Source organism: Microtus oregoni, unplaced genomic scaffold, assembly GCF_018167655.1.
Source record: "Microtus oregoni isolate MIOR12 unplaced genomic scaffold, Mior012 000034F_ref0000314, whole genome shotgun sequence".
NCBI lineage: Eukaryota > Metazoa > Chordata > Mammalia > Rodentia > Cricetidae > Microtus > Microtus oregoni.
Genome location: NW_024543093.1, coordinates 20104543 through 20127605, shown reverse-complemented (window position 1 = coordinate 20127605; position 23063 = coordinate 20104543). Strand labels below are relative to the sequence as shown.

At 46.6% G+C, this 23063-nt stretch overlaps 1 protein-coding gene across 1 annotated transcript; it reads right to left on the bottom strand.

Moving 5' to 3' along the window:
* Positions 1–20707: 20707 nt before the first annotated feature.
* LOC121432336 (ATP-dependent RNA helicase DDX51-like) lies at positions 20708–23014 on the bottom strand. The gene is made up of 6 exons (XM_041630182.1): positions 22496–23014; positions 21773–21923; positions 21372–21517; positions 21220–21291; positions 20955–21061; positions 20708–20840 (listed from the first exon to the last, which is right to left on the bottom strand). Exons 1-6 carry the CDS (start codon positions 23003–23005, stop codon positions 20708–20710), a joined length of 1119 nt encoding a protein of 372 aa, XP_041486116.1. The 5' UTR covers positions 23006–23014.
* Between the last annotated feature and the right edge of the window lie 49 nt (positions 23015–23063).

Here is a 23063-nt window from a genome sequence, read left to right as displayed (position 1 = left end):
GCGACATGGGTTTTTCACCTCATGGTTTCCCATCTCCTGGGGCTGGGCCACCATGTTGAAGCCCAGCCCTGCTTTGTTGTATTTTCTTCTTTGTGTTTTTGCCATAGGGATTGCCTTCAGAGGTGCTGCATATTACTCATGTGTTATATGTACCTCTGCAGCAGATTGGGTGGAGTGTGATGAGTTGGTTGATCAAGCTAGTGTATGTTAGTAGGTCAAAGGCGGCCATGGCACACAGTGCATATGAACGGTGCTGGCATGCCTTCCAGAGGTCTATGTAGCATGAAAGAGGGAGGAAAGGCGTTTCACAGATGGCTGTGTACAGGACATAAAGGAGGCTCTTTAGGGCTTGGGAAGAGTAATTTCAGGTGCCAGCATAGGGGGCATTTAGTCACCACCCTGAGAAGGTGGGATGTAAGCTGGGCCTGGAGAAGAAGTTTGAGGACAAGAGAATCAGAGCCACCAGACCTATATAGGTAAAAACAGACTGTACTGAAGGGCTAGATATGGGCATTAATGAGGTCACTCTGGCCTATCATGTAATTTAACTGGGTGATGACCTAGCTTCTGCTCTGGAGTGCTAGTAAAAGGATTTAGTGAGGGTAAGAGGTGGGGTAGTGTTTGTCCAGGTTTGTGGTATAGTTTTGGGCAGGCTCTAGGTTCTCTGGTAAGCAGTGGAAGACTTGTGGAGGTATTTCTGAGCAGACCCAGAGAGTTCATGAAGTGCTGCCTGATAGTAAATTCTTGAAATTGCAGAAAGCACTGAATGTCGAGTATCCTGGCAATTTTGTTTGTATTTGCTTTCTTTTTGAGACTAGGCCTTAACATAGGCTGTCCTTGGACTTTGTGATAATCCTCTGGCCTCAGCCTCCAGACTGAGGAGAAGCCACTACCTCTGTGTATTGTTTTGTTTCTGTAGTAAAAACCTTTCACTTAAGCATTACTTGACTTCTTCTTGGTATCTACACATTCCCAACATTACACTTTTTTTGTATTATTAAGTCAAGTCAGGTTTCATTTGGGCTTTATTGTTTGTTGTTTGTTTTTGCTTTGTTTTTCAGAATAGGGTTTCTCTTTGTAACAGCCCTAACTGTCCTGGAACTTTTTTGTAGACCAAGCTGGCCTCAAACTCAGAGATACCTTCCTGCCTCTGCCTACCAGTGCTGGGATTAAAGGCGTGTGCCACCACGCCTGGCTGTTTGTTTTTAACACAAGCCTGAAATATAGTCAGTCTGGTAGCTGAGACTATGACAGAATGAGTAGTGTATATAAGTAGTGTATACAGTATGGACTCCCTGGACCAAAACACAGCTCATTCCGTCCTGAGCTGGAATGAATGGGACAGTGCCTGTTTTCATCAAACTATTCAGGACAATATGTCGTTTCAAACCAATAACTTGTGAGACTAGAGATAGGACTCAGCAGCTAAGAGTTTGGTTTCTAGCACCCATGTCAGATGGTTCACAACCACCTGTTACTTCAGCTTTCTGGAATCTTCTGGCCTCCATAGACACCTGTATTCATGTGCATAAGCTCAGATACCTACACATAGTTAAAAAAAATAAATCTGTTTAAAAAACAAAGGACAAAATACTAATGAATTGTTTCTAGAATTTTCCGAGTAATATTTTTGATCATGGCTGATATATGTAACTGAAGCTGTAGATAAGAGAACTTTTTAACTTTCAGTGGAATCAACTATGACAAACCACTGCCTCCTATTCAAATTGCATCTTTCCGTGCAGAGCGAATTGCAAAAGAGGAAAAGGTATGGTGCCCTGGACCTTGGGTCCTCTCAGAAACTTGCTGCTGTGACATGCTGTCACCCAGGGCTGGGTCCAACTCCTTTAGCAGCTTCTCTTTCTGTCTGACCCATCTAGGCTTTGGCTGATCAGCAGAAGGCACAGCAGCCACCTGTGACACAGCCACCCCCTCCGCAGCAACAGCAGCTGCAGCAGCAGCAGCAACCCCCACCACCTCCACAGCAGCCACCACCACCACTGCCACAGCCACAGGCAACAGGCAGCCAGCCACCAGCAGGACAGCCTGCTGTCCAGTCCCAGCCCCAGGTCCTGGCCCAGCCCCAGCCTGTGCAGACACAGTCAAAGGGGCAACCAACAATGACAACTGTGGGAAGTGCTGCTGTACTGGTGAGAGCCTCTAAGCCCACAGTCTCTAGACCACACCCTGCGAGAACACGCGGTGCTCCCTGGGGGAGCCTGTGTTTTTATTGACTGTACCATCCTCCAAGGCTCGTGAATGAGCCTCACTGAGTTGGGAGGGTAAAGCCACTCTTTGGTACTAAGGAGAACCTGGGTTCTAAAGTTGGGTGTAGTTGCATATACTTTTAATCCAAGCTTAAGGGGGATCAAAACAGGAAGATCTTGAGTATAAGTCCAGCCTGAGCAGTAAAACTGTGATTCAAAAATAAGATGCTGGATTCTGTAGAATAACACCGATGAGCTTGCTCCCTTCATTCATTGCAAGTGTACATTGCAAGTGTAGCAAAAAAGATGCTCCACCTGTGCCCACTCATGTTTTCAGGCCATAAGTACACAAATATCCAAAGGAAATTCAGAGTTATGACCCTGAAGGACATACTCGTTGACATCTATACTTTAGTTCATTTTCTGTGATGCTTATTACACAGACATTGAAACCATGTTGAAGAGAACAGACTCTGTGCTAATGGATAACACTTGAGGCTATCAGCCAGGCGTAAAAGTGTTTGTGTGATATGTGCAAGTGCACATGAGTGCTGCTTTGGGTGGTTTTCTCAGGAGCCGTCCACTTTATTTTTTGAGATGATCCTTCACCCAGGGCTTGCAGAGTTGGCTAAGAAGGCTGTCTGTTGAACCACAGAGATCCTTGTGTACACTTTACCAGTACAAGGATTATAAGCATACACACTACTTCTGGGTTTTTATATGGGTGCTAAATAAGCATACACACTACTTCTGGGTTTTTATATGGGTGCTAGGAGTCAAACTTAGATTTTCATACGTGCAAAGCAAGCACCTTACCAAGATCTTCTCAGACTCTGAATCATTACATTGAACTGTGTGGGGTTTTGTTTTTGTTTTTGTTTTTAATATGGTTGGGGATCATTCTTTCTTCACTGAGATGACACATTTACTAAGCCTGTATGGTGTGGGAACATTGACAGGAAGACTGATAAGCAGTATCTCTTGTCCACTGAAGTTCACGTTACTATGTAGAATAGAGTAATGACCACAGGAAGAGCCTGGACAGTGGTTAGCTGGCAAGAAGATTTTTTTTAAATGGATTTTTCAAAGGTATTTATTTAATTAATTTCTTAAGTATACAGTGGTCTGCATGCCTGCAGGCCAGAAGAGGGCAACAGATCTCATTTCAGGTGGTTGTGAACCATCAAGTGGTTGCTGGGAATTGAACTCAGGACCTTTGGAAGAGCAGGCAGTGCTCTTAACCACTGAGCCATCTCTCTAGCCCGGCAAGAAGATTCTTGCTGAAGAGGTGGCATTTGAAAGTTGAAGCCTGAATGACAGGAAGGCATTCGTGAGAAGGATGGAAGCAGCCAGCACAGAGTCTTGCATGTGGTTAATGTAGTGGTGGTGGGCACAGTCTGGAGGTAGTGCATGGGGTGAGGGGCAGCATGGGAAGGGGAAGGCAACCTTGTAATAACCCATGTGCGGAGGACCAGGCTAGAGTCTGAAGCTCAGGAATTTGCATTGGCTGATGGTAATGGCTTTTGGAGAGTTTGTGCAGCATAAGGCCTGACCTGAAGTTAATGACCTGAAGTTAACCTGAATTTCTATTTTCAATAGGCAGGAACCATTAAGACATCAGTCACTGGAACAAGCATCCCAACAGGTGAGGAGGGTGCAGAGGGCTTGGAAATGGAGCTTAGTGTTTCTCCTCCGGCCTCACCTACATCCTCCTCTTTAGGCACTGTGAGTGGAAACGTGATTGTGAACACAATAACGGGTGTTCCCGCTGCTACCTTCCAGTCCATTAACAAGTGTTTGGCATCACCTGTGGCTCCTGGAACTTTGACTGTGAGTTGTTCCATGTTCAGAGAGCTTTTACTATGACTTGTATTTTGGGAAGATTATTTGCTTTTTGAATGTTACACAGATGAAAAAAAATAACTGGTCTAGTTTGAATTTTATAAAAGAAGTAGCTGATTAGTTAGGGAATCCTCAGGTGTTAAGAAACTGTCCTCTTTTGTATTATTAGGGAAGAGTGATTTTCCTCATAGGACAAGTTTTCAGAGAGGGAGAGGTGGTATATGAAGAAACAGCAGCCAGTCCCTTTGACCTGGGTGCCCCTTAACTGTGCCTCAGTGTACTAGTGGGAAGCAGAGATGAGGTGGTTACCTTGGTAGAGTGCTGTGCTGGAGTGTGGAGCACAATGGAGCACAGTGCCATGTAAAGGGAGCAAGCAAGCTGGCTGCCTGGAGTGAAGGCAGCTGGGCAGGAGAGAGAGCCATCAGAAGCATAAAGGTAGAGGTTGGCTTGGGGAAGATGATCCCCTAGGAGAAAAGGAAACACCCTCTGTGGCATAACACAGAAAATGTGATCAGAAGGTTTCTTTCTTTCTTTCTTTCTTTCTTTCTTTCTTTCTTTCTTTTGGTGTGTGTGTGTGTGTGTGTGTGTGTGTGTGTGTGTGTGTGTGTGGTTTTTCGAGACAAGGTTTCTCTGTGGGTTTGGAGCCTGTCCTGGAACTAGCTCTTGTAGACCTGGCTGGCCTTGAACTCACAGAGATCTGCCTGCCTCTGCCTCCCAACTGCTAGATTAAAGGTGTGGGCCAACACTGCCCGGCGATCAGGTTTCTAATGTCAGCCCCCTGCTTTCCTTTCATAGCTCACAGCCAGAATAAAACACATTGTATTAGAATTCATATTCTGATACCCAGAGGCAGCATGTCTCCTGTATAAGAAGTGATATTTCAAAGCTCTTATGCTGGGGTTTAGAGAATATGTTTTCTATGAAGATGTGGTTTCTCTGATAAACTGTAGGTAGACACACAAATGGATGGAGTTGGAGAGGGTACAGAACTACATAGATATACATACTTGTCTGTAACCAGTGGGTTTGTTGAACTTGCCAAGGGAAGCTCGCAGGGATTGGAATGGACGGCCTCACCAGATAGCGCCAAGGGAAGCTCGCAGGGATTGAAATGGACTGCCTCACCAGATAGCGCCAAGGGAAGCTCGGAGGGATTGGAATGGACTGCCTCACCAGATAGCGCCAAGGGAAGCTCGGAGGGATTGGAATGGACTGCCTCACCAGATAGCGCCAAGGGAAGCTCGGAGGGATTGGAATGGACGGCCTCACCAGTTAGCGCCAAGGGAAGCTCGGAGGGATTGGAATGGACGGCCTCACCAGATAGCGCCAAGGGAAGCTCGCAGGGATTGGAATGGACTGCCTCACCAGATAGCGCCAAGGGAAGCTCGGAGGGATTGGAATGGACTGCCTCACCAGATAGCGCCAAGGGAAGCTCGCAGGAATTGGAATGGACTGCCTCACCAGATAGCGCCAAGGGAAGCTCGGAGGGATTGGAATGGACGGCCTCACCAGATAGCGCCAAGGGAAGCTCGCAGGGATTGGAATGGATGGCCTCACCAGATAGCGCCAAGGGAAGCTCGGAGGGATTGGAATGGATGGCCTCACCAGATAGCGCCAAGGGAAGCTCGGAGGGATTGGAATGGACGGCCTCACCAGATAGCGCCAAGGGAAGCTCTGAGGGATTGGAATGGACGGCCTCACCAGATAGCGCCAAGGGAAGCTCACAGGGATTGGAATGGACGGCCTCACCAGATAGCGCCAAGGGAAACTCGGAGGGATTGGAATGGACGGCCTCACCAGATAGCGCCAAGGGAAGCTCGGAGGGATTGGAATGGACGGCCTCACCAGATAGCGCCAAGGGAAGCTCGCAGGGATTGGAATGGACGGCCTCACCAGATAGCGCCAAGGGAAGCTCGCAGGGATTGGAATGGACGGCCTCACCAGATAGCGCCAAGGGAAGCTCGCAGGGATTGGAATGGACTGCCTCACCAGATGATAGCGCCAAGGGAAGCTCGGAGGGATTGGAATGGACGGCCTCACCAGATAGCACCAGAACAGGTGAGGAGCCATACTAAGCCGCTAAACTTGTTGTATGATTCACTCTTGTCTCTTTTCTTTTCTTCTTTTCTTTTTTCTTCCCTCCCTCCCCTGCCTTCCGATTGCCAGGATTAAAGGAATGTACCACCATGCCTAACTGAATTCACACTTCCTTGGCTTGGCAGCTACCCCAAGTCCTATGATAACATTCCTGTGTTACCTTTCTAGACATCCGGAGGTTCTGCTTCTGCTCAGGTGGTCCATACCCAGCAACGAGCAGTTGGTTCCCCAGCTGGTGTCCATGACAACAACTCAAGGTGTTCGGGCAGTCACTTCCGTGACAGCCTCAGCTGTGGCCACTGCCAACCTGGCTCCAGTGCAGACCCCAACCCGGTCTTCAGTGACCCAAGTGTCCCAAGGTGAGAGACTTGGTGTTTCCCTGAGCTAGTATCTGCTATTAGAGCTTCAGCTTGCAGGTATTATCCAGGACTGCTGAGGATGCCATGGTCTAACAAGTCAACCTCTTTATAGCCACAGGAGTTCAGCTACCTGGAAAAACCATCACTCCTGCTGCCCACTTCCAGCTTCATAGGCAGCAACAGCAGCAGCAGCAGACCTCCCATGTTCAAGTTCAACAGCTCCAGGACCAGGCCCAGTCTCCTGCACAGATCAAAACTGTGGGCTAGCTGGCACCGGTGAGCATATCCTTCACCAGAACATCACAGGCATATCTGACTTGTCTGTAGTTCAGAGCCTATTTTACAAAAATCTATCGTTGTCTTTAGGTAGAGAGCCTGCTTTTTTGTATTTAACACAATTTTTCATCTAGTAAGTGTGACTCATTCTTCTAAGAAGCATTAGGAAACCTTAGCTTCCTGCCAGCAGGTACATCTCCAAGCATTGTATTACTACAGCTCATTTTCCAGAGAACTAAAAAGCTTTTCTGCACCTTTCTGGAAGGGTAGTGTGAAGATGATCCCTCAGTGCTCCTCTTCTGGAGTAGCTAGGTCAAAGTATGCTTTTCTTTGCTGCTTGTTTGAAAATTGATGCTTCCCGTTTTGCCAGTCTGTTGTCTTGCTGTCTTTGGTGCTAGTGTGTTTACTTTAGAAGGAAATTGTTATGTCTTTGCAACAAATGCAGCATTAAAAGGAACCAGAAAAACAGATGCAATGTGAGTAGACTGATTGCTGGATCTGCCATTGTGAGCTGCTGATCAGAGGCTTGACTCACTAGAGCTGAGGTGAGGCCACCTCTGTGAAGCTTGGGAAGGACCCAGAGATGAGTCAGTGGTCCCGTGTGTCTTTTGTCAGTATTCTATTGGGACCTCCAGAGTGTGTTTCGTTCTCTTTGAGAGGTGGTGGTAAGATACCTCAGATGAAAACTACCTAGCTGTCTGTGGCTACTACACATACCTTAAATCATTTCAAATGCCACAAATTATGACATTCAGTTCCTCATTCAGAGATTATGATTTAGGGCTCCAAAGCCCCCCAAGGATGTGGCTGCTGAATTATACAACACCTTTTCTTCCAGTAAACCAGAGTAATTGTTCTCACTACTTTAAGGCCAGCAGGGGAAAATTGTCTGATAGCTTTGAGATTGCTCCAGTCAGCATTTCTCACCCAGCCCAGCTGCAGGAGTCCTGCTCACCCTCTTGTTCCTTTGTTTTTTTTTTTTAACCCACATTCTCCTAATTCAGCTTCAAATCCATTGTTATTTCTGATATATCCAGAGAGATCTAATAGTTATGAACAGCTCATACATTTGTGGGAAGGGGGTGGGGTGTCTTTTTTGTTTTTGTCTTTTGAACTAGTGCCTTGATAACTTCTGTTTTTGAGTCAGGTAATATCACGTAACTGATGTTGGCCTTGAACACCTGGTCCTTCCCCCTTTACTTCCATTGTGCTATTAATTGTAAACTTGAGTAATCATGCCCAGCTCATTATCTTGTTATCTTCATAAGGTTTATTGCCAAGTTATTACTATTGATGGAGTGTGGTTACAAAGTCATTATTCTTTATTTAAACTGACTCATGAGAAATAAGAACTTGGAAACCTTGCTGTGACCTTAGTGATCTGTCAGAGTTGCTGTCCCCACTTCTGTGAAGTGCTGATTTTTTTTCTTTTTTTGTTTGTTTTTTGAGACAGGGTTTCTCTGAAGCTTTTGGAGCCTGTCCTAGAACTAGCTCTTGTAGACCAGGCTGGCTTCGAACTCACAGAGATCCACCTGCCTCTGCCTCCCGAGTGCTGGGATTAAAGGTGTGCACCACCACCGCCCGGTAAAGTGCTCATTTTCATTCAGTACACAGTTGGTTTGGGGGATGGTTTACATTCTGTACATGTAACGATAAGGGGGGCTTATGGTTTGTACATGCGGAGAACATACCTTATTTGGGTTTCAGGAACATATCATCAAGATGAAGAAACAGAGGATGCAGCTGCCACCACAGCCCCCACCACCGCAGGCCCAGCAAGGTCCCCCACAGCAGCCGGCACAAGTGCAAGTGCAGACACCACAGCCCCCACAGCAGCAACAGAGTCCTCAGCACACTGCAGTCACAGCCCCATGGCCTGGAGCTTTGCTCACGGGCACCACTGTGGCCAACCTCCAGGTGGCCCGTCTTGTAAGTTCCAGTTTATATATTTATTGTCCAAATACCATCTTGCATTTACTGAAGGTTTTTTGGGCTTGTTTTTTAAATTGTGGCTGGGAGTGCACATGCCATACCATGTGTGGTGAGGTTGAACAACTTTGTAGAGTTGGTGGTCTTCTTCCATTGCTACATGAGTTATAGAGATTAAACTCCCATTTCTAGGCTTGTACAACAAGCACCTTAACCTGCTGAACCATCTCAGCAAACACTTGCATTTCAGCCAGGTTTCTGTTGCTTGCTCAGGATCATGTTAGGTCTTGTGGCAGACTTAGATTTGAAGCAGAAGATTTGGTCCTTACAGAGGATGATTAGATACTAGACTTTTGGCAAGTTGTGCTAGCACTACTTACAGAACCAGCAAAGTGTCACCAGGCCTGTTAGGGACTGAATGGTTGGGGATAACAGAAGGTAAATAGTGAGGGGTAGGCACAGCTTACTGACTGTCCTCTTCTTTGCAGAGGAAGGGTAGGGGCAATCTCAGTATGGCTAGAACACAGAACAGCTGATGCTGCAGGCACCCCAGGTTCCATGGCCAGCTAAATAGTGACCACTTGGCAGCAGGGAGAGCCTTTGAGGGTTTGAAGGAAGGAACATAGCAAGATAGTGATGTCTGAGGATATGCACACACTGCGGTCAATGTGCTGTGGGTCTTCTGTGTCACAACAGCCAGTGATGAGTGCCTGTTGGAGGCTTGCCCACCAGTGCTTCCCTAGGAGCTCTGTACCAGTTTCCTGGTGTTTTGTATTATGAGCTATCTTTAACAAGTGAAGGAACTGTGGCACATAAGCTAATTAACTGCTCAGATCCTTTACTTGGCAACTGTAGCTTGTGCTAGGACTGGAGTCCCAGGTACTTGAGCTCTACTCTGTGTATAGGTCTTAGTGAGAGGCCCCCTCCACCAAAGAGGGAATCTGAGGGTAACTTATTTAAAAAAACAAAACAAAAAATGCAAGCCTGTTGTGACTGTGTTTACAAACTGAGTCAGGAGAGTGGTAACAGCTAGTAGATAGGAGCTTAATGGGCTGTTGCAGAGTAGATTGTAATTAGGCCACAAACCTTACATGCTAGTTAATACAATAGTACTCGTCTCCTGCAGAAATAGTGGGGCTGTTTACAAAGCTTTTGTCAGTGGTAACGAGATCAAATAACTAAATGTTCATTAAATGGACCTAAAAGGTGAGTTAGCAACTGGATTCGTTACTTTTGTTTATCATGGCGGGAAGTTGTGGCAGTGTTGAAAAGAGGAGACAGGTGACATTGCCTCTACACTCAGGAAGCAGAGGCAAATGCCAATGCTTGTCAGACTTTGCTGCTCCTTTTGCCTGTACAGTCTGGGCTCCCAGTTCACACTGAGGTGGGTCTTCCCCTCTGCTCTACAGCCTCCTTACATACTTTCCCAGAGAGTTGTCTCCTGGGCAGTTCTAAATCCAGTCAGGTTGACAATCAAGGTTAACCTTTCATCAGGCAACTTGGAGAGTCCCAGCTGTCAAGGAAAGAGGCAACAGAACCCCGGGACTCATTCTACTGTTGCATCTTTGCACTGATAGAACAGATGCTTAGCAGGCTGAATGTCAGTTTCAATCCCATGTCTGTGGGCACGTTAGGACTGTGGGTAGCTTTTCCTTTCTAGGTTTCTTTTTATTTTTATGTGTGTTTGGTAATTGACTGATTTTCATTTGCCTTTTGTAAAATGTAATTTAGGGAGAAGAATGCTTGTGGAAATCTGTAGAATTGGGTTGCCTTGATTGTGTTTTCAGATAGGCGGTTATGGCAGTGATCTTGGAGAGAAGGGTGTGGTGGAAGAGTGATGTGGGGGAGAGTAAGTGGCACAGAGTGAGGAGCAGAAATGAGTGTTTGGAATCTTAAGAACACCAGAACATGGCAGTGGGGCAGACAAGCACAAGAGTCTTGTACAGATTCTGTCTGCATGTGTCTGTTAGTGACAAGCAAACGTCCTGGAGACTCTCCTCTAGTGTCACTGCCCCCTTCCTCTATCTGTGTAATTCTCTTGGCCTCTGGTCAAGAAAATATTTTTTAAAAAGTAGGAAAGAAAAGGACACACAATGTCTGAATTTCTCTGGATTCTCCTGTTATTTTCACTGTTTAGACCTGGGTCCCTACTTCTCAGCTGCAAGCACAAGGGCAGATGAAAACTCAGACACCCCAGCCTGTTCAGGTGGCCTTGACAAAGCCTCCGGTGGTATCTGTCCCAGCAGCTGTGGTCTCCTCGCCGGGGGTCACGACCCTGCCTATGAATGTTGCAGGGATCAGCGTGGCAATTGGACAGCCACAAAAAACAGCAGGTACCTTCCTGCAGCTTCTTGCTGTATGCCTTTCCCAGGTGGCCATGCGGTACACAGGGAGCCTTTTCTGTTGGAGATGGTCACTGCCTTGCTCTGTCTTAACACCTGCTTTACACCTTTAGTTCTAGGGCTTAGTGTAAATTCTCTTAGGTTTCCAAGTCCCAAGTTTTGGCTCTCAGTTTAACCATTAACATTCTGACATTTCCCTTGTTTGTCATTTATGAAATAGAAACTGGCAGTGGGGGTGCACACCTTTAATCCCAGCACGTGGGAGGCAGAGTTAGGCAAATCTGAGTTCAAAGACAGCTAGGGTCACACAGAGAAACTGCCTCAAAAAAAAAAAAATAACAAACAAAACACCACACTGTTTAATTTGCCTTAGTACAATTCTAGGATTTATTCTTTTCTGAACAGAACCTGGATAAACAGGGAACCCTTGCCAGTACCTAACCGACTAGGTATTCTTATAGGGCAGACTGTCGTGGCCCAACCTGTACATGTCCAACGGTTGCTGAAGCTCAAGCAGCAAGCAGTCCAGCAGCAGAAGGCCATCCAGCCACAAGTTGCCCAGGGCCAGGCTGCCATCCAGCAGAAGGTATGGGTTCTTTGTGTGAAGATTTATTTGAGTGCAGGTTTTTGCTGGGGAGGAGGGTCCAAAGTAAACGGGCTACAAGCCTTACAAGGGTGGGGTTGCTAGTATGGTCAGTGTCCCTTGTTTTTCTTTTTGAGATGTAAGGGATTATGATAGGGTGGGTAGAATCCAGCTGGATGCCAGGTATGGATTTACCAGACTGGAAGGGACTAGAAAAGATTAAAAAAGCAGGAATGGCTCTTCATGTGGAATTCACGGGGACTGTGAGTTCAGGGCAAGGAACACTGCCTTCTGTACTTAGTGTGTTTACTGGTGGTACCACCCCTATGGAAGAAAGGTAGGGCAATGTCAGTATCTTGGGATGGTCTTGACCTTGTTGTCTAAAAGGTGCTGTGAAGAGGCCAAATGGTGAAGGCTCTTGGCATCTGTTGAGGGTTTAAATAGAGAACCTGGTTTCACCTGGCTCTGATCCTCTGGTGTCTTTTCTTCAGCTAACCACCCAACAGATCACTGCTCAGGGCCCACAGCAGAAAGTCACCTATGCTGCCCAGCCAGCCCTTAAAACCCAGTTTCTGACCACACCCATCTCCCAGGCCCAGAAACTGACTGGGACTCAGCAGGTGCAGACGCAAATCCAGGTAAGCATGCTGCTGTGTGCAACTCAGTGCAGATGGTAGGGCCTGTGGAAGAGTACCAGCACCCAGCCAGTGTGGCTAACCAGTGCTTGACCTTTTCTGCAGGGTCCTTTCTGGTTAGTAGGCATAGAGCCTTTCAGAACATAGGGGAGTCTCATGAGGGCTCAGACTTATGCTGTTGCTAAGTCTTTTGTGTGTTCATGTGTTAGTGTGTGTGTGTATGGGAGACTGACTGTGTGTACATGTACACAGATGGTGTGTGTGTGAGAGAGACAGAGACTGACTGACTAATTGTGTGTGCATGTGCACAGATGGTCCCTAAGTAGTCCTGGCCACTCTTGTCACAGATATACAGTGTCATTGCCTGGCTGTGGGTTTGTTTGTGCAGGTCCACCTGGATTCCAGAGCTCCCTGTCTGGTGGGTGGGAACAGGAGAAACTTGGGTACTTTATTAGCTTGTGTTTTGGGTAATTGATGAGATTTCATCTTTTCCTGGTTTTTTGACTTTCAAGTCTCCTCTGACATACCTGTCAAGTTGTCTGCCAGGCTGGATACTGACTAAAGTCTGTCCTGGAGCCGGGCGGTGCATGCCTGTAATCCCAGCACTGGGTAGGCAGGGACAGCTGGATCTCTGGGAGTTTGAGGCCTGCCTGAACTACAGAGTTGGGAAGGCTCTGGACCAGAAAAGTCTCCAAAGCTACACAAAGAAATGCTGCCTCTGTGTAACTCCAGCTTAGGAGACCCAGTCCCTTCTTTCTTGCCTCTATAGTACCTGCACTCAATATGCACAGGCACACACACACATGAAACAAAGAGAAATCCACCCAGAGGTTGTGGCTTCATGATTTTGCTTTCTTACTTAGCTATTTAATCCAAAGAGGGCCTTGATGAAATCTGTGTATGTGAATGCCTGTTATTTTATTTTCAAGGCTACTTATTAAAAAATGTCCATCCTACCTCCATTCTATCCTGTGGATTCCTCCTGTGTTCCATCATGCCCTGTTTAATAATTGTACCACTTGGGTCTCTGGCCGGCATGTTCTTCTGCTCTGTCCTTTAGGGCTGTCTTGACGATTTTGGAGTCCAACCACTGTTAGAACTGCATGGATTCAGTAGTAAGAGTTGGTAGTCTATGATCTTAGCTTCTAAGCCACCAGGAGAATACATCTTCTGTTACGTATACCTAAAGGGCCTTATAAATTATGTTAGATGTATTTATTGTGGTATTGGGTATTAATCCCAAAACCTATGTAAGTATGCTCTGCTGCTGAGCCATATCTCCAGCCTTCTAAAAAAAATTAATTTAGAAAGTTTTGCTAAGTTGCTAGACAATTTTGAACTCCTTTTGTAGCCCAGGTAAACCAGGAACTTGTGAGCTTCCTGTCTTGGCCTCCCAAGCAGCTAGCAGATATGAGCGGCTATGCAGGCGTGGGAATGAAAGCTAGGTCTTCCGTGTGAGCTCTCAGTCACTGAGCTAGTGCTGCAGCTCTGCTGTCTGCAAACAGTCTGTATTCTTAAACAGACTTTATCTTTAGGTAAAGACTGATTTTAAATGCTGCTCCACACGAATTTAAATATGGGCTGGGCGTGGTGGTGCACACTATTAATCCCAGCACTCAGGAGGCAGATGAATCTCTAAATTCAAGGCTTCTCTGGTTTACAGTTTGTTCTAAGACAGCCAGGGCCACACGGAGACCCTGTCTCCAAAAAACCAAAGAAAATGTTTCTTGTAGATAATGGTAATTTTGTACACAACCTTGTGCTCTTAACTATAGCCAGGCCTCTCACAAAAGCTGTTTATATCATTTTGTATTTTCAATGCATAATAATTTAATGAAAATTTCTTTTTTTTTTTTTTCGAGACAGGGTTTCTCTGTAGCTTTTGGAGCCTGTCCTGGAACTAGCTCTTGTAGACCAGGCTGGCCTCGAACTCACAGAGATCCGCCTGCCTCTGCCTCCTGAGTGCTGGGATTAAAGGCGTGCGCCACCACCGCCCGGCTAATGAAAATTTCTTAATGAATTATATTTTGATCATATTCTTTCCCGTTACAACTCCTCCCAGATGCTTAGACAGAAAGCCTACTTCATCCGTATGTTCTGTCTCTCAAAAAGCATACTAAAAAACATGGAATCCATTTGGCCAACTATTTCTGGGCATTGGGTCTGTCCTGGAGTGTGTTTAGTATACCCATGACATTGCATTGAAGAATCTGGATTTTCTTTCCCAGCAAATAGCTTCTTGATTGGTGTAAGGATTTTGTCAACTTCCCCTGTGTTTACATTTCTATCTTCTGGCTTGAGCTGTTAATTTTTTTTTTAAATTATTAACTGTGTGAGTGCTCTCACACTCTCAAATTCCATACTGATGATTCTTGCTTCCACAGGCTTTAGGGTCTCCTTTGTGCAGGCTTGAGGTTACAGAAGTCTGACTAAAGAACAGTCAGCTAGCTTGATAAGTTTCACTTAGGTTGGCCTTGCCCAGGCTGACCTCAAACTTACCATCCTTCTGCTCAGGTAGTCTGGTGTGGACTACCATACTTCAGTGTGTGTGGAACTTTTGTAGCTTTCATGATTCTAAGAATTCAACCTAGGGCTACATGCATGCTGCACAAGTTTCATTACTGAGCTACAGCTTCAGCGTTGTTCAGTTTTGACAACAGCAAGAAGTGAACACAACAGGAAGTGAACACAGGGCAGAAAATTTTGCTTTATAGAACGTGAGTTATGATGGATGAAACCACTGAGAAATTTTGGTGTCTCTCCTGGTAAGACCTGGCCCACTGGGCTTGCCTCTATACAAAACCTTTATCCGTTGTCACTAAGAACTCAGATGAGTGCAGTTCACTCCCAAATCTAATTCATGTATAATCAGTCCCAAGGAAAAGTTAAAACGTGAACCAAGAATTTTGAGTTATTAAATGGATTGCTTCTGAAATTGAGTCAGTTGCTTTTTAACCTCCTAGGATCCTGGTGGGCATACTTGAGATTGATTCTCCATGTTACCTGCCATTATTTGTTTGCTTAAAAGCAGAGAAAGATATTTGTGCATGTATTTTGAATCCTATGCTTGCCTTGTTTTGTCAAAGGTTGCAAAACTTTCTCAAGTTGTACAACAACAAACACCTGTGGCCAGCATCCAGCAGGTTGCATCAGCTTCTCAACAGGTAGAGTGCACAGAGACCTGGAGGGTGCTGGGGGGCAAATGTGTTTCAGAAGCAGAATACTAGTGATTAGAGAATTACTTTTGGCTTTCATAATTCACACAAAAACATGAGCTTTTGGGGAAAATGACCTACTGAGGGGGAATTTCCAAGGAAAAACCAGACCTGTGCTCCAACCTGCTCTCAGCAGGTACCTTTTAATGTTCCACAAGACAGGATCACAGCTTCTGGGAGAGAAGCTGGCAAGTGAAAACACCCCTTTCTGAACCAGAACCCTCTGGTTTGTTTTTACTTTCAGTGCAGTAGTATTTGATTAAAGTGGTGATGTTATTTTTAAAGCTGCCCATGAACTTAAAAAAAAAAATTAACTAACCCCCCCTTATATTGGTCTACATCCTTTGCTGTTTTGCTGAGGCTACTAGGTGTATGTGATAGTTCTCTGTTAGAGGGACAGCATTGCCAGGGCTGTTCTCCAGTGACCTGTGATCTCATCTTGGCTCAGGCTTCTCCACAGTGACACTCACACAGGCAACAGCAGCAGGGCAACAGGTACAGATGATGCCAACGGTGACTGCCACAGCCCAAGTGGTGCAGCAGAAGCCCCTTCAGCAGCAGGTGGTCACTACAGCCTCTGCCTCACTGCAGACCCCTGGTGGTCCAGCCCCAGCACAGCTTCCAGCCAGCTCTGACAGCCCAAATTACAGATGCGAGTCCCTGCTGTGAGGCTGAAGACACCCACCAAGCCTCCATGCCAATAGGAAGGAAACTGGTTGGTACTATGGAAAGGCTGTCTTAGCAGAATGCTCTACTGTTTTTGGACTCCGGGATCTGCTGGTACCAAGGTTGGCCAAAGTGATTTGACTTTCTCCTGTGTGTGAATAACTGAAAAAGCGACAGTTGCAGTCTTTGATGGTTTCACTGTGTGGGCAATGTCCACATCAGTCTTTTGAAAAGCCTTTAGTTTCTTCTGTAGTGTACACTACTCAGTTATGTGGTAGGGGCAGCATGTCCTACAGCAGGCTCCAGCTCATTGAATGTTCAGGGAGATGTAGGAGACAAGAGCAGACCATCAGATGCCCCAACCCCACCCCTCTTTCCAGAGCCTTCACTCAATATGCCAGTGAGGTCCTAGCTTGCATTATGAGCACCCATCTTGCACCAGTGGGCAGTGGCTTTCCTTTGAATGAGGCTCTGGGACTGACACCATTTCTGTATAGCCAAGTTTGTGTTTATACACACTGTACTGAGATCCTTTACAGTATTCTTGTGAGAAGCTAGTGTGGGTTACATGTATAGGGCAGCCTGGTGCAGTTGATACCCAGGTTCCCTTATTGTTGTCCTGGTCTAGTCTGGAAGGCATTGTTGTTGTGCCACCCCAGCAGCTCTTCATGGATTTAAACAGCTGTTGCAGGGACAGGCCTGCAATTGAAGGAGAAAGGGTTGGAATGAAAGTTCAGTCCTAAGTTCTTACCACTGTAAGGTGACTTGTATGGCATTCTTGGGCATAACAGGCTGACTGTGCCTTCTTACCTGCCAGAGTTGAAGGCCCATGTTCCCCATCAGTGCTGAAGCCTGGAAGTTAAGTCTGTGAGGTCTATGCTGTCAGAACTGCATGCAGCCTTGAAGACAGGAGTTGTATTGTTTGAGTATTCTTCCCTGCCATGTCCATCCCACTTTTTGTGCACTGTGTGGGCAGGAATGTGACAATACATCCTGAAGCCCACCTAGAACTCATTTTTGAGTTCATAATGTGAAACTTGGGATAAAAGTAGCAATTAGGTGTTGAAAAACCAGAAGAGGTTTAATATTTTCTGAACCACAAACCTGTCCTACAAGCAAAAACCCATTGTTTTGGCTTAGTGTGTGCTGTGTTAGGGGAAGAATAGCCCTTGGGAGGTTCCTGGGTACCTGGCTCCCAGAAGCAATTCCTATTCCTCATAGTCCTCAGGCAGAACTGAGCTCAGTGGGGGTCCTTGGTCAATGTTGCACTCACCTTTTTCTCCATCCTTCCCACTGTTGTGGCAGCATACTTCAGTGTGTCCAAGCCAGGTGGTTGGTGGGAGCAAGAGGCAGGGTCTTCATTTTTGGCAGTTACTTTCATCCATTTTTCAACCAGATAGCTGTTGTTTTCTTTTTTTTTAAAAAAAATGTAATAAACAGGACTGAAATTGTAAATACTTTGTAAACACAAACATTTGTATTTGAATAGGGTTTTGATGTCCTACAAGCAAAGGCTAATAAAAGTGACCTTTCTACATCCTTGTTTTGTCTTTCATGACCAGTGTTTGGAGTAAGGATGTGTTGGTTAGAAAACAAAGCCTTCTGTGTATGTATTGCTCCAAAGCAATGCAGGGCTTGCATGTTCAAAGTCTTCCTCTTTAGTTCCTTGGCCTTGAAGCTACTGACATCTGGGTTCCTGTGCAGCTTTCCACCATGGGTGCTGTGTCTGTTTCAGGACTTCACAGTGCTAAAAGGGCTGCAAGTTGAGACCCTCTTCAGGCACTAGGAAGTAAGTAGAAAAACACCAGAAAAATAATGTTTTGATTTCTACTTAGAACTGTCATGCAAAAGTCAGCCTTCACACCACTTCCTTTCTGAAAGGCCTTGGGGGTTCAGCTCGTACCCAGTCTCACGCAAGCAGATCCCAGGTGGCCCTCCCTGGCTGGTCCCATGGTGTGTCCACCACCTTCACTAGATGCCTGATGTTGTACAGATCCAACAGGTGACAGTCGAGTGCTGATCTTGATCAAGATAGTAGATGTGATCATTTCTGACACTGTCCATAAAAATGGACCTCAAGGTGTAGTGGTACACAACCCTTAATCCCCAGCAGAGAGGCAAGGGGGTTAAAGTTAGCCAGGGGTTTTCAGAGGGGGAATGGGGAAAAAGGACTCACTTTCCTGCCTATCCCTACCCACTGCACAACCCTAAGGCTGACCCAAACTCATTCATCTTGCCTACCTGCCTACCAAGTCATTTTTCCCACCACACATTGTATGGAGCTCACAAAGAGCTTCACTCTGTCTTTATTGACAGCAAAGCAAGCACCCCACAGGGAATACTTTATAGAAATCTTTAGCTGAGTTTCACAAGGGAAAAGTCACTGGGTCCAATCAAGCCCAACTGACCCAGATAACAGACATAATTATTTATCAACCAACCAATCTTTATGGTAGATTTTAGAAAGTTGCTTCCAAGTCTTTATTTGCTGCTTAAAAAAAAAAAAGATACATGTGCATTATCTGGGTCAGGGCATGAAGAGTACCTAAGATTACAGTAAAAGTTTGACACACAGTAGGATAGCAGTCTTAAGTAACTTCAAGATGTATTAACTTTGTCACCAATAATACTTTTGAAAAAGCTATATTGGAAACCTTCTATAGACACATTCTAATATATACATACTAGTTTAAATGAAGTTACTCTATGTTGGGGCGGGGGAAGCTCAAAATCCCAACTAGATAACACATGCTAGCAAATAACCACGGAACCAGGAATGGGTTCCCCTTTTGAGGACTCCCAAACACTGCAGGCAGCTATCATGTAGGTACTAGAAACCAAACCTCTGCATCACAGAAAATGCTCAATTACTAATCTCTAGCCTCTCACCCACTTTCTGATTGGATCAAAGGCCTGCCCCATGTGATAGAACCCATATTAGGTACTGTTAATGGGGCCAAGAACTTGTGGTTAGACAGATTATGGGCTCGAAAAACAAATACTATTATTCTGTTAATGAGCATACTGTTAAAATGACTTTTGATGATATTCCCATACCCATAGATTAAGTGTACCTCTCAGCTCTCATCATAGAAGGTGACTGCACTAGATGGCCGCTGCTCAGCTGGTACAAAGTAAGAGACTGTGTGGAGTGTTGGGCCTAAAGGGAACATTCCATCCCTCTCTCCAAGGCAGAGGGTACAGAGAAAAGTAAGAGCCAGAGGTGGGCTCTTCCAGAGGTCCTGAGTTCTATTCCCGGCAATCACATTGTGTTTCCACTAGAAACAACCCTTCTCTGCAAGCACCATGGTCCTCTTGGACTAGGCAGCCTAGATGTTGGCTTGGTCCTGAAAAGTAATGGCCCTTGGTTTGTATTGCTGGGGTCCAACTGTCTTTGGAAATAAGCTCAGGTAAAGCTGAAGGGTGCCTTCAGGAATGTGATGAAAAACTATGGTCAGCCTTATAGTGACAGCAGATTAAAGTGTGCCTAGCATTAGCATTTCATGTCTACAGAGAGACTGTGGTGAGCCTGTCCCAGACAAGTCACTGAAGTCCAGGAATAGGTTGGTTTAAGATGTTTCCATGGCTACTAGCCTTCAAGATGGTACCCACATAAGCATGAAGTAAATTACAGGAGAGTGCTTGCCTGAACATAGTCAAAGAGACTGTGCTTTTTGTAAAAAAATAAATAAGTAAATAAAAAGAAAGAAAAATCTATAGTATTAAGATAAACTGTTTTCATTTATATTTAAAAAAATGGATAACTTGAACTCATGCCAATTTCCTGATAGCTTCAACACACTAATACCCCTCTAATTCAGGACACCTAGGCTAGCTCAAGAAAGCAACACAGGCCACTGGCACCATCCTCAGGCCCTTGCTGACTCTAGGATTTTGTTCATGAGATTAATTTAGAATCTGCTAGCAGCTAGTCTGAGAGTCAGACGTCCATTTTATTGTTGACATTACTAATGCTTTGAACATCTTATACAATGAAATGAAATCTCCACTCATCTCCGCACCCACCTAAGTACAAAGTTTTTTGTCATTCTTTTTAAACCTACTGAATTGATTTTGTTGTTTACTCAAAAGTGCCTACAAGGGCTCACAGGACAAAGAAAACTGACTTCCAGCAGCAATGAAATGCCAGTAGTTCTTCCTCAGCTACTGGTAGAATTGTGCATGCTGTCATATTGTTCTCTTGTGTCTGGAAAAAAGCTTTCCTTTAAATTATGCACCACCTTATTCTGCCTCCATGTATGACTGGTAGGCCACCTTCTGGACACTTGGGTCCCTGAGCTGTGGTGATGTCATTGGGGAGTCTTCAGTTGACCCTTGGTTCCTGTCTGCTGTAGATCATTGATGAGGCTGACTGGATGATAGACAGCATGCACCAATCCTGGCTGCCCAGAGTGGTGGCAGCAGCCTTCTACAGTGCAGGCCCCTCAGGCTTCTGTGCCCTACTCCAGAGGACACAGCCCCAGGCTGTGACTGCTGCCAGGTATCCTGCTGCTCCCTTTCTCAGCTCCCCAATGACATCACCACAGCTCAGGGACTCAAGTGTCCAGAAGGTGGCCTACCAGGAAGCGGAGCTGCTGGAAGCTGAATCCTGGGGTCTGGTCAATGTGGTCCACCAGGCGGCCAGGTGTGGCCACCACAATATCAGCCAGGCATCGGTAACCATCTACCCTACAAACCAGAAAGACTCAAAGAAGGGCCATCGAACAGCAAAGCCTCACATGTAAAGTACTACACCGCCCTAATCAAAGGACACCTGCAGAGCCCACCACCTGGCACACCTACGTCTTCTGGACAAGGCTCTCCTGCTCCTTGGCCAGTGACTTCTGTCCAGTCACCAAAGCAACCCGCAGAGGTGTGGTATCCGTGTAGATGTTGAATACTTTGCTCACCTGCAAAAGGAGTCTGTCACTGGTCTAAAATAGACGGTGGCCCCTGCTATGACAAAGACTCTTGAGTTTAACACAGGTGGTCAAGGGATAAGTACCGTGTACATCCAGCAGGGTAACTAAAGCTGAGGATACAGACTTCTGGATACAGAGGGGCATACCTGTTGGGCCAGCTCCTTAGTAGGAAGCACAACCAGTGCACGGATGTGGCAGACCACTCGATGCAGCAGGGCCTGTAGGGACAGAAATGAGCTGTGCCACCAGGACCCTCCCTGCTGTGCTCTAGCTAAGAAATGTGTACTCTGATACTCACTTGTACCACAGGGACAACAAATGCCAGTGTTTTCCCACTGCCCGTTGGGGCAGACACACAGAGGTCACTAGGTTGGTATCCACCTCTGCCTACTAGAAACCCACTATCTGCACTCTCCAAGAGGGCAGGAATCACAGCTGCCTGGACTGTAACGAAGGAAGAAAAGGAACAGGTGAATTATATGCTAGGATATACCATGTCACTCAGGAGATCAAAAGATGGCACCTGGATTGGATAAGACCTAAGATAATCATCAGGAACCTGAGCCCAAGGATGCAGAAGCTCACTGATCCAGTGTGAAGTAGGTACCCCTAAACCACAGCCCTTATATTGGAGCCCTGACAGCCGAGGGAAGGCTGCTTTGGGGAGTTCACCCCATCATCTGTCCAGGGCTGAAGGACCTGGAAAGTAGGAAGAGATGCCATTAGCCCTCAGCTGCTTCTGCAAGTCAGGGTGAACCTCATGGATGTCTTCGATAGGAGTAAGATCCTCAGTGACGCTCTTCTTGACCCAGCTTGGCTTTGCCAGCCATGCTGGCAGGAAAGGCTGGACCTAAAAGAGCAAAAAGAACCACAAGAGTTCTGCAGAGCCCTTCAGGCTCATGGAGCAACAGAAGAGACCCTAACAGCAGCTCTATAGAGGCACCTAGGGAGTGTAAGTGCTGGAAAACGAGGGCAAACATTAGTAGGGTGAAGAACGTATTAGCAGGGCAGGTTTCCTTAAGCCACCCTGACTCTCATTTTAGGCCAGCAAGGGGAGCTAAGAAAGGGAGCAGCACTCACATGGAGCAGTCAACCCTGATGCAAGAGCTGACTTAGTCAACCCTTCACCACCACCCATTCTTGGCAGTCTTCGGACAAGACGCCCAGACCAGCAATTGCCTCACTACGGCCAGAAATGTTTCTGCGGGGGCCGCCAGACACACCAGTGTCCAATAGGTCTTACACGTCTGTGGACTTCAGTTTCAAGAGTGTCCACACATACCCTAAGGAACTCTATAAGCCTCCCGCCATTCTATAGTTAGGGCCACGTAAGGGCAAAAACAAAACAAAACCCACAAACAACACTCCCACCCCGCCCCGATAAAGCTTAAGAGTAGCGGGCGGACGGCCAGACTTACTCACCTTCAGTGTCTTCCTTCTTGCAATGTTCCCCAGCACAGGCCCTGGAGCCGGGGGTCTCGGGGCCTCCTCTGGGGGCTTCTCACCTGAGTCCTCTAAGTCGGTGTTGAGCTCTCCAGGCGACTCTTCGCCTCTCCCCGCGCGACACAACAACAGAGGGGACATAAACTCCGCAGCGCACCCAGGAAAAAGACTCCAAGCCCCGTCCACACCTCGGCCACATAGCCCACTTGCATGCACACTGTAGTCCGCTTTCTGCCGCTTCGCCCTAGGGGCCTCCGGGCTCTGAGCCACAGAGCAGCCACGCCGCCGCGGGGGCCGTAGACGCCGCCTGCCTGCCGCTTCCGAGGCCTCCCCGGCGGGTTCAGGCTTCGGTTCCTGCTGCTGCCGCTCACCGGCTCGGTTCTGCAGCCGCTCGAGCAGCACTGGTGACCGGCTACCCGCCTCTATCTCTGCATCCCCCAGTCCGGAAGCCTCCGGGCCTGCGTACCGTGCTACGTGGAATAGTGCCATAGTCGCAGCACGCTGTAGCTCTTCCTCGGCGCTCCCTGATGACGTGACCAGGCCGCGC